At 39.3% G+C, this 12,541-nt stretch overlaps 1 protein-coding gene and 1 non-coding gene across 3 annotated transcripts in view; both read left to right on the forward strand.

Moving 5' to 3' along the window:
• Window positions 1–12,541, forward strand: part of NHS (NHS actin remodeling regulator) — a 337,575-nt gene that overhangs the window by 289,267 nt on the left and 35,767 nt on the right. For both annotated transcript variants that reach the window (XM_072956295.1, XM_072956296.1), the window contains exon 3: window positions 4,209–4,342. In XM_072956295.1, coding sequence (XP_072812396.1) covers window positions 4,209–4,342 — 134 coding nt within the window. The remainder of the gene's footprint in view (window positions 1–4,208; window positions 4,343–12,541) is intronic.
• On the forward strand, window positions 11,195–11,267 carry TRNAV-CAC (transfer RNA valine (anticodon CAC)). Its single transcript has one exon. It is a non-coding gene; the product is annotated as a tRNA-Val (tRNA).

Consider the following 12,541-nt stretch of genomic DNA (forward strand, 5'->3'; position numbering starts at 1 on the left):
GTTTTGGAAGTCCTAGCCACAGCAATCAGACAAGAAAAAGAAATAATATGTACCCAAATTGGAAGGGAAGAGGTAAAATTAGCATTGTATACAGATGACATACTATATATAGAAAACCCTAAAGACTCCACACAAAAACTATTAAAACTAATAAATGAATTCAGCAAGGTAGCAGGATACAAGATCAATGTATAGAAATCTGTTGCTTTTCTTTACATGAACAATGAAATAGCAGAAAAAAGAAAGTTTAAAAAATCCAATTTAAAATGACATCAAAAAATAAAATACCTAGGAATAAACCTAACCAAGGAAGTGAAAGACCTATACACTGAGAACTATAAAACAGTGATAAAGGAAACTGAAGATGATACAAAGAAATGGAAAGAATTAATGCTCTTGGATTTGAAGACTCAATATTGTTAAAATGGCCATACTACCCAAAGCAATCTACAGATTTAATGGGATCCCTATCAGATAACCCATGACATTGTTCACAGAGCTAAAACAAATAGTCCTAAAATTTATATGAAATCATAAAAGACTCATAATTCCCAAGGCAATTCTGAGGAAAAAGAACAAAGCTGGAGGCATAACCCTCCCAGACTTCAGACAATACTACAGAGCTACAGTAATGAAAACAGTGTGGTACTGGCTCAAAAGCAGACATTAGATCAGTGGAACAGGATAGAGAGCCCAGAACTAAACCCACACACCTACAGTCAATTAATCTTCAACAAAGGAGGCAAGAATATACAATGAAAAAAAGGCAGTCTTTTCACCAAATGGTGTCGGGAAAGCTGGACAGCCTCATGTAAACCAATAAAGTTAGTACACTCCCTCACACCATACATAAAAATAAACTCAAAATGGCTTAAAGACTTAAATATAAGACATGATACCATAAAATGCCTAGAAGAGAACATAGGCAAAACATCCTCAGACATAAATCGTAGTAATGTTTTCTTAGATCATTCAGTCTCCCAAGGCAAAAGAAATAAAAGCAAAAGTAAATGAATGAGACCTAATCAAACTTGTAAGCTTTTTGCACAGCAAAGGAAACCAACAAAATGAAAAGACAACCTATGGACTGGGAGAAAAATGTGCAAATGATGTGACTGACAAAGGCTTAATTTCCAAAATATACAGACAGCTCATACAACTCAATACAAAAAAAAAAAAAAAACTCAACCCAATCAAAAAATAGGCAGAAGACCTAAATAGACATTTATCCAAAGAAGGCACATATGAATGGCCAACAGGCACATGAAAAGATGCTCAACATCACTAATTATTACAGAAATGCAAATCAAAACCACAATGAGGTATCACCTCACACTGGTCAAAATGGCCATCATTTAAAAAGTCTACAATATAATAAATGCTGCAGAGGGTGTGAAAAAAAAGGGAACCTTCCTACACTGTTGGTGGGAATGTAAGTTGGTATAGCCAGTATGTAATACAGTATGGAGGTTCCTTAAAAAACTAAAAATAGAGTTACAATATGATCCAGCAATCCCATTCCTGGGCATAAATCCAGAAAAAATTGAAAACTCTAACTTTAAAAGAATGCACCCCAATGTTCATAGCAGCACTATTTACAACAGCCAAGACATGGAAGCAACCTAAATGTCCATCGACAGATGACTGGATAAAGAAGTTGTGAGATATATATATAATAAAATGGGATATTAGCCATAGAAAAGAATGAAATAATGCCATTTGCAGCAACATGGATAGACTGAGAGATTATCATACAGAATGACTAAGTCAGAAAGAGAAAGCAAACATTATATGTCACATATATGTGGAATCTTAAAAAAAAAGACAAATCAACTTATTTCCAAAACAGAAACAGACACAGACATATAAAACAACTTATGGTTACCAAAGGAAGAGGGATGAGGGATAAATTAGGAGTACAGTATTAACAGATACATACCACTATATATAAAATAGATAAACAACAAGGATTTACTGTATAGCACAGGGAACTGTATTCAATATCTTGTAGTAACCTATAATGGAAAAGCATCTGAAGCTGTACACCTGAAACTAATGCAATATTGTGAATCAACTATAGTTAAATAAAAAAAATTTTTGAAGTCTTCCTGATGAACAGCTGTGGAGGCAGTTTAGCAAAGACCACCTACGTGAGGATGAGGACTTTCCTCTGGTTGTGAATGGGAATCAACATTTGTCTAAAGAATCCCAAGCAAAGGATGATGAGAAATACTGCCACGTTTTCCTGACACAGACCAAGTCAGTAGTTTAGACAGGGAGGCCCAGTGACAGGCCAATCAGACATGGACAGAAATCAGAAAGCTCAAGAGTGCTCAGGTACTGGTTTAGAGTGCAGCACACTGAATACAGCAAAGAGGAAAGAGGCCAGCATTAGGGAGGCCAGCGGAAACAAGCAGCAGGACCTAGAGAAGGTCCCAACAGCGAGGGCACAGCACTGTGTCAGTGCCCACACAGCCCGTGGGAAAGATAGGGGTTTAGAGTACATTCTAATGTTACAAAACCAGACCCTAATGAAAGCATTAATTTCTTTTCAGTCACTCAACAAACATTTATGGAGAACCCACTATATCACCAGCACAGAAGGGCACAGAGAGGGAAACCTGAATGTACTCTGTTGTCCGGTGGCAGACTTCTAGTAAATAGGCAGATGTATAGAGAGATCCTGATTTTTATCAATACAGTGATAGAGATGAAATGGGCACTGGAAACCACAGGGCCTTCAGAGAAAGGGCATCTGACGCCACCCGAGAGGGTCAGTGTAGTTAGTTCTGTTTCCTAACACAGGTAAAAGAGTAAGTAGTGTCTTATGAGTAGCCAAATATTCTATATTCTTTATTATCAATGTCCAAAGAATTAGAATGTGATCAAATGTAATTATAATCAAATAACAGAAAATCCAAGCAGTCTTGCTCTGATGAGTGAGGTGTGTTTGGACCTTCCAGAGTTATAGGTCAAGCAATGGTCAAGATCAGGGCCCTGGGCCCAAGTGTGTACCACTGATAGCTCAGCAGTGACTGAGCCTCCCTGATCCGTTTAGGCATCTACACAAGAGGGATGCTATCAGTGCCTACTTTGTGCAGTTGTCAAGATGATACACGTGAGAGCTTTTGCAAACCATCTTTGGTGTGTGGCAGTTGCTCAATAAATATTGGGCATCATAAATATTATTGATGTGCTGGATAATGGCAATTGTAAACAACAGAAGGCAGATTAAGACCTCTGCTACACAAATTTGCACCTTGGTCACATGAGTGGGGTTCATGAGATTTCAGGCCCTAGGCATCAGTGTGGGCTGGGTTTTGGCAGGCAGGGCAGCCTCTGGCGTGGCCAGTATGTTGGGCACGGTATGCTTTGGGGCTTGCTGAGACATCCAGAAACTAAATTGTGCTCCTGGTGTCTCACTGATTCTTGTTATGAAGTCAGGACCACTTCACCCCATAGAAATTTCTTGGCTTTTCCCAGAGGTAGCTTTATTCCTAAATCAGACAACTGTCATCATTGGAATTCCTTCACTTTCTCTAAGAGCCCAGGATTTGAAAGCCACCTGAGTATTGTGGCGGACAGGGCTTAGATGGCTGCAATGGTGTGCTGGTCACAGGTTCTCTTAAAAAAAAAAGGTAATAAATAAATAAGGCCCTGATGTATAGCATTCAGCAATTTCTGTGGTATAAATACTACCACCATGGCCTCTTTCAAGTTACCAACAGTTTAAAAACTGGCTCACAGAATTCCTAAACACATAGCCATTCGTGCTCCTGAAGCACTGTGAGCCAGCTCCATCACCCCCTGGATGGCTGTGAGCATCTGTCCCCCACCACACCCTGAGGGGCTCTGGCATGTCTGTGCCGACTGTCCACCACAGGACTGTCAGCAGATCTTACACCATTGTTCTAGATTTTTTTTTTGCTCATGTTGTTTTGAAATGAGGCACACTGAGAAATATACTACTTTCTCCAAACATCTTGTACAACGACTATGAGATGGACCCACTGAAATATAGGTGTCCAACTTCATATTAATATGAAATGAAAGTTTAGTTCAGAACCATTCTGAAAATATTTAGTATACAAATGAGCTAGATTACCAAAAACTCACTTTTTTCCAGCCTTTTGCTCATCCTCCCACAGGGGAAAGAGAAATTGAAAATGCCAAGTATGTTTATGTACTATTGTTTTTTCTGCCCCCAGAACACCGTAGCCGGAGTGATCGTCGGGAGCAAAGAGCTGCTGCCCCCCCTTCCGTAGCGGTTCCTCCACTGCCAGCCTACCCACCAACTCACAGCCAGAGGCGGCGCGAAGTTAAGGACCGGCACTTCTTAACGGTGAGCTTGGAGGCCAGGCGGCAGCCCTGTACCTGCTGAGCGGGAAGTATGAGGGGGTCTTGGGTCAGTTTCCCTCCTCCTACTGAAGGAGCCTGAAAGAGCTGATCATGGGCATTTGAAAACTGAATGTTTTACCCTGTCATTACTGAAAAGAATGCCTCTTGTTTTGGAATAGAGTGGGGATATAGTTTTTTTTTTTAGTTAATTGGCTACACAAAGCAGTAAAGCAATAATAGTTAAGGACTCTGAAATCAGAGAAATTAGGAATGTGGGATTAACAGATATAGACCAGTATATATAAAAGAGAGAAACAACAAGGATTTACTGTATAGCACAGGGAACTGTATATAATACTTTGTAATAATCTATAATGGAAAAAAACCTGAAAAAAAATCTGTAACTGAATCACTTTGCTGTATACCTGAAACTAACACAATATTATAAGTCAACTATACTTCATTAAAAAAATAAAATAGAATCAGGGGGAAAATTGCATTAAATCCTAGTTCTTATATATATGAGCTGAAAGATTTAGTGCAGGTTACTTACCATCTTTGCCCTCAGTTTCCTCATCTGTAATATGGGGATATTAATAGTACCCAGCTTATAGGGTTTGAGAGTTAAATGAGATAAGGTGTAGAAAAAACTTAGCACAGTTCCTGGCATTCAGTAACACCTCAATAAATGTTAACTGCTGCAACCACTACTGTTGTTACTAGTCAGGTGATAGTGTGCCTGACTCAGTCAGATGAACTGAGAAAGAACCTACATGATGTGAAAAAATACCACCTGAAAATGAATCATCTCATAATTTCATGCTTCCCATTCTATAAGGGAGGCTAGTTCTTCTGGGTAACCAATTACCACTGGAAATGTCAATCTTGCTTGGGTGGGTGTGGCTGTGACTCAACTCAAGCCTGCAAGGATGGATCAGTGATGAAGCTGAGCCCAGCTCAGAATACCTGGAAACACCATCACGCCAAGTGTGCCTTCTGAGGCCTCAGTGGTAAGGCCCATCACCCTAGGTGAGCACTTTGTGCCTCAGGGCAGGGCATGACTGAGGCGAGGGACTGTGGTTTCTGTGACCAAATTGGCCCATACAGTCTGCATGACGAGCTGGGTCCCTGCTCCCCTGTCATGCCAGTTGGAGTCCCAAAGTCTAACAAGTTACAATAGTGTGGGTACAAGTTGAGGTTTTTATTTGAAATTAAGGTTGTATGTATGGTTATAAACCCTATACCCTTATGGCCTTTACAGTATGAAACAGATACAAAATATTTGGGTCACATGATGCCGAACACCCAGCTGAGAACAAAGTTCATCTTAATGACTTTCCTGATATAACATCTGACAAAACAGTGAGATTGATCAGTACATAGACGTTTTTCCTACTTGTGGCTGGACAGTAGGCTTCATGTCCCTCAGGTTCATCAAGCATCTACTAAGCGTCATGCCACACTCACACACCGCTGCAATGCAGCCCAGGGATAAGGACGAGGCTCTGAGGGCTTTCTAGGTCTTTATATAGATCAGTTACACATGCTAGTGATTTGTCATAAAAGCCTCTGCTCAACAAAAGTCCTCATTAAGCTCAAATCTGCTTGCTGAAGCATTTGTTTTTAATGAGGTATTTTCTGCATAAAAATGCTAAAAATATTTTTCCCATTCATTATAACATGTTTTGTGGCTCATTAAGTTGGTTTTCTTGGTGGGGGGATGTGGGAGAGAAGAATGTTGAGTATTTACGGAAATGGCATAAAAATACTACCCTTTGTCTTAATCTGCATAATTTTAATAATGTCTAAATACCAAAGTAAGACTGTACGAAAAAGCTTAAAATAATGAATAGCAATGAGGGTGCTTCATTGACTCAACAAACATTAATAAGAGATCATACTTAACATAAACCAGAAAATTTACCCATCTCAATGATAATACTTAGTATTTCTAAGTAATTTGAGGAAATTTTAACTGTTTCATTTGAGTTTGGGTCACCAAGTTCATTGGAAAATTTTCCATTCAAGTTGCATCCCTCAGACGTGGAGCTGACTCAGACTAGAACACAATTCTATACACGAAGCTTACAAGGTCTGTACACTGCTGCAAGAGAAGAGCCGTAAGGATAGGGATAGGGAGATTGTAGCCAAATTGCTAGACAGACATTTTCATAGGCAGCAACTCTTCTTTCATCTGCGAGACTTTAGTTAAGCCATTTTTTCCCCTTTAAAAAAAAGCATTCATAATGAGATTCTGATATAAGGGGATCATCCACAGTTCTGCAAGCTGTTATACTGTACTTTGGTCATTAAAGGCACAGACTGTGAAGCCAAACTGACTGGAATTGAAAACCAGCTCTACCATTTACTAGCTGTGTGACCCTTGATGAGTTAATCATTTCGGTGCTTCAGGGATAATAAGAGATAGTACCCCATAAGTCTGAAACAGGGACTGAATGTGTTAATACATGTAAATGGTACTTGATGCATAATAGGCAACTAATATCTACTAGACATCATCTTCATCATCATTACTATTAGGTAATCAAGTCCCTGATGTATCACTGATACAGTGATCAACATCATGCTTCTAACTAAGTTTAAATCCCAGCTCTGTCAGCTGAAATTCAAGAAGTATCTCCTAATTAAAGCCCATTTAGAAGTCCTTCTTCATCAAGGGTAGCAAAGAAGGTGATTTCAGGCCCAGATGGTTTCCTGAAGAATTCCATTCAACTTTCAAAGTCCAGATAATCTCAATGCTCTATAAATAGTTTCAGCACATCAAAAATTAAGAACTTCTCTATTTCTTTTATAAACATTTCCTGAAGGTTTGATACCTAAACCTGATAAAAGATAGGAAGGAAGGCAGGAAGGACCAATAATAATGACCAATGTTAGTTCATTAGTACTGATGGAAAACTACTAAATTAAATGTTAACAAACAGAATACAGTATCATATACCATGACTAAATGGGATTTATTCCAGAAATGTAAGGGTGGTTCAATATTAGGAAATCTATGAATATCATATACTATATTAATATATCTAAGGGGTAAAACTTCATATGATTATCTCCAAAGATGCTGGAAAGGCCTGTTTAAAAAGACGAGAAAATAAGAATTGAGTGGTACTTCATTAACAGGATAAAATATATGCCTTAGTCCTAAGGCAAGTATCTTATCTAATGGGGAAACATTAGAGGCATTTCCATTAAAATCAGGAATAAGGCAAGGATACTCACTATCTCTGCTACTAATTAGCATTATATTAGAGGAATTAATCAATGCAGTTAAACAAAATTAATCAATTACACACATAAGCATTGGTAAAGAATAAGTGAACCTATATCTAGTTGCACATGATATGACACTATACTAGGAAAATCCTAGATAATCAATGATAAAACTAATTGAGACAATAAAAGAATTCAGTAAAGTAGCAGGATATAAACACACAAAACTCAATATCCTTCATTTACATGACAATCAGAAGACTTAGTGGTATAAAATAACTCCATATACTGCAATACCAATGAAGATTAAATACTTAGGAATTAATTTATCACAAATGTGCAAAACCTATATGAGAAAACCTTTAAAGCATTCCTAAAAGACACAAAATTAGACTTTCTCAAATGGGAGGACATCCCCTGTTCTTAGAAATAATGATTCAGCACTATACACAAGTCAGTTCTAATTTATAAATTTAACACTATCCCAATAAAAATTACCAATAAGCTTTTTAAAAAATAGACTTAGACCCACTGATACTAAAGTTCTTATGGAGAAATAAGCATTCACAAATAATCAGGGGGAAATCAGGCTAAGATGGCAGAGTAGAAAGACCCTGGGCTCACCTCCACTCATGAGCACACCAGAACCACAACTATCTGCACAACATGGAAAAGATCGAAACCTACCAAAAAAATCTTCAACAACTAAACACATAAAAAAGGAATGGCAATGAGATGGATAGGAGGGGCAGATTTGCAATATAATCAAGTCTCATATCCCAAAGTGGGTGACCCACTAACTGGAGAATAATTATAGTGCAGAGGTTCTCCCACAGGAATGAGAGTTCTGAGCCTCACTTCAGGCTCCCCAGCTTGGGGATCCTTCACCAGGAAGACAAGCCACCAGATCATTTGGCTTTGAAGGCCAGCAGTGCTCAATTTTGGGAGCTCCATAGGACTATGGGGAAATAGAAACTTCACTCTTAAAGGGTGCACACAAAAATCTCACACACACCAGGATCCAGGGCAAAAGCAATAATTTGATAGAAGTCTGGGCCAGACATACCTGCTGGTCTTGGAGAATCTCCCGGAGAGGTGGGGGGCGGCTATGGCTCACTTTATGGACATAGACACTGGCAGTAGCCATATTTGGGAGCTCTTGCTACCTCATGGAAACCAGTTCTGGTAGGTGCCATTAGCACATTAGCACCAAGACCAGGACCCACCCAACAGCCTGTAGGCACCAGTGCTGGGATGCCTCAGGGCAAATTACTAACTGGGTGGGGACAAAGCCCCACTCATCAACAGACAGGCTGCCTAAAGAATTCCTGAGCCCACAGCTGCTTCAAGACACACCTCTGTACATGGTCCTGCCCACCAGAGAGCCAAGACACAGCTCCGCCCACCAGTGGGCAGGCAACAGCCCTGCCCTCTAGGAAGCCTGTGCTAGTCTTTAGACAGCCTCACCCACCAGGGAGCAAACACCAGATGCAAGAAAACCACAGCCTATGGACCCAGCCAGCCTATGGCAGGTCAGACCCTACTCTGGGACCAGATGGGTCCCAGCCCTACCCACTAGCAGGCCAACACAAGCTTTGGGACACCCTAAACCCTATACCCAACTGTGTCCGGAACTGCCCCCGCCACCAGTAATCTAACATCAGCTTTGGGATCCATGGGCCCTGCAACCAGACTCCAGGACCTAGATCTATTTGCCAGTAGTCCAGCACTAACCCCTGGACCCAGCTTCACCCACCAGTTTGGGGGGTCAGGCAACAGCCCTGGAGTCTTCTGGACCTTGACTCCACCCACAAGTGAGCTAGCACTAGCCCTGGGGCCCCCTGGGGTTCTTCAGTCAGCCGCTTCATGATCAGACCCCACTAACTAGTAGCCAGCAGCATCCACACAAGGCAGAGCCTGGCAACCAACCAAGACAAGGGCCAACCAAGCCTGCCAGACCCCTCCCCCACCACATACTCAGCCCACCACAACAGAAAGACCCACACAGCCCTCTTAGGGGGAACCCACAGAGCATATAGCTTGGGTGATAAGAGGGGAGTGAGCTGCAGGGAGGCATAGGACATCTCCTACAGAGGGCCACTTCTCCAAGGTTGAGAAACATAACTAACCTACTACATACATAAAACTATCAATAGCAACTCAGACAAGATGAGGTGACAGAGGAAAATGTTCCAAAGGAACAAGATAAAACTGCAGAAGAAATAAGTAATGTGAAGATAGGCAATCTACCTGAGAAAAAGTTCAGAGTAATGATCATAATGATGATGAAAGAACTCAGGAGAAGAATGGATGCACAGAATGAAAAGTTAGAAGTTTTCAACAAAGATTTAGAAAATACAAAGAACAACCAAACAGAGGTGAGGAATCCAATAACTGAAATGAAAAATACACTGGAAAGAATCAATAGTAAACTAATAGATACAGAGGAAAGGATCAGTGAGCTGGAAGACAGTACTGGAAATCACTGCCACTGAACAGAAAAAAAAAAGAATGAAAAGAAATGAGGACAATTAAAGAGACCTCTGGGACAATATCAAGTGCACTAATATTTGTATTACAGGGTTCCCAGAAGGAGAAGAGAGAGAGAAAGGGCCTGAGAAAATACTTAAAAGGTGTAATAGCTTACAACTTTTCTAATCTAGAAAAGGAAACATTCACCAAAGTCCAGGAAGTGCAGAGAGTCCCATATGGGATGAACCCAAAGAGGAACACACCAAGACACACTGTAATTAAAATGACAAAAATTAAAGATAAGGAGAGAATACTAAAAGCAGCAAAGGAAAACCAACAAGTAACATACAGTGGAATTCCCATAAGGTTATCAGCTGATTTTTCAGCAGAAGCTCGAAGGCCAGAAGGGAGTGTCACGAAATAGTCAAAGTGATAAAAGGGAAAAACCTACAAATAAGAATACTCTATTCAGCAAGGCTCTCCATCATATTTGATGGAGGGATCAAAAGCTTTATAGACAAGCAAAAGCTAAAAGAATTCACCATCACTCAACCAGCTTTACAACAAATGTTAAAGGAAATTCTCTAGGCAGAAAAGAAAAGGCCACAACTAGAAATAAGAAAGTTACAAAATGGAAAAGCTCACCAGTAAAGGCAAGCATACAGTAAAGGTAGGAAATCATCCCCACACAAAGCTAGTAGTGAGGTTAAAAGACAAAAGTAGTGAAATCATCCATATCTGCAATAAGCAGTTAAAAGCTACACAAAACAATTAGATGTAAAATATGATATCAAAAATAATAACTGTGAGGGAAGGTGCGTACAAATGCAGGGTTTTAAAAATGCATTTGAAATTAAGAGATCAGCAACTGAAAACAATCGTGTGTGTGTGTGTGTGTGTGTGTGTGTGTGTATAAAATATAGACTGCTGCTATACAAAAACCTCATGGTAACTACAAACCAAAAATCTATCATGGGGGAGGGTATAGCTCAGTGTTGGAGTAAGCTGCTTAGCATGCATGAGGTCCTGGGTTCAATCCCCAGTACCTCCATTAAAAATAAATAAATAAGCCTAATTACCTATCCCCCAAGAGTTAAAAAGAAAGAAAGAAAGAAAACCTAAGGGGAAAAGTACAGAGCCAAAAATGGGGGGAGGGTATAGCTCAATGGTAGAGCATGTGCCTCACATGCATGAGGTCCTGGGTTCAATCCCCAGTACCTCCTCAAAAAGTATAAATAAATAAATAAACCTAATTACCTCCCCCAACCGAAAAAAAAATTTTAAAAAAACCCAAAAATCTATCATATACACACACACACACAAAGCAATCCAAATGTAACAGTAAAGATAGTCATCAAATCACAAGAGAATAAAGGAAGAAGGGGGAAAAAGATCTATAAAAATAAATCCAAAACAAATAACAAAATGGCAATAAGAACATACATGTTGATATTACCTTAAATATAAATGGTCTAAATGCTCCAACCCAAAGACATAGAGTGGCTGAATGGATACAGAAACAAGACCCATATATATCATGTATATACTGCCTAACAGACTCACTTCAGATCTAGAGACACATACAGACTGAAAGTGAGGGAATGAAAAAAGGTATCCCATGTAAATAGCAGTTTGCAAGCAATATGCTAAACCAGAACAGCAATACTTCTATCAGACTAAATAGACTATTTTTTTTTATGGAGGTACTGGGGATTGAACCCAAGGCCTCGTACATGCTAAGCATGCATTCTACCACTGAGCCATTGCCCACCCTCCCAGACAACACAGACTTTAAAATAGACCAAATGGACTTAATTGACGTATATAGAGCAGATCATCTGAAAGTAGCACAGTACACATTCTTTTCAAGTGCACATGGAACACTCTCCAGGGTAGATCACATACTAGGCCACAAAGCAAGACTCAGTAACTTCAAGAAAGTCAAAATCATATCCATCTTTTCTGACCACAATGCTGTAAGACTAGAAATCACCTACAAGAAAAAAACTTCAAAAAAAAAAAAACCAAAAAGCCACAAAATGTGGAGACTAAAGAATAAGCTACCAAACAATGGATCATTGAAGAAATCAAAGAAGAAATCAAAAAATACTTAGAGACAAATTAAAATGAAAACACAATGATCCAGAACCTATGGGATGCAACAAAAGCAGTTCTAAGAGGGAAGTTTATAACAATACAAGCTTATCCCAGGAAATAAGAAAAACTTCAAATAAACAACCTAACCTTACACCTAAAGGAACTAGAGAGAGAACAAACAAAATCTATTAAGTTAGTAGAAGGAAAAAAATCATAAAGATCAGAGTACAAATAAATGAAATAGAGACTAAAACAATAGAAAAGATCAATGAAATTTAAAGCTGGTTCTTTGAAAAGATAGACAATCGATAAACCTTTAACTTGACTCATCAAGAAAAAAAGGGAGTGCCAAAATTAATAAAATAAAAAATGAAAAAGGAGAAATTACCACTGACATCGC

Source organism: Vicugna pacos, chromosome X (assembly GCF_048564905.1).
Source record: "Vicugna pacos chromosome X, VicPac4, whole genome shotgun sequence".
Taxonomy (NCBI): Eukaryota; Metazoa; Chordata; class Mammalia; order Artiodactyla; family Camelidae; genus Vicugna; species Vicugna pacos.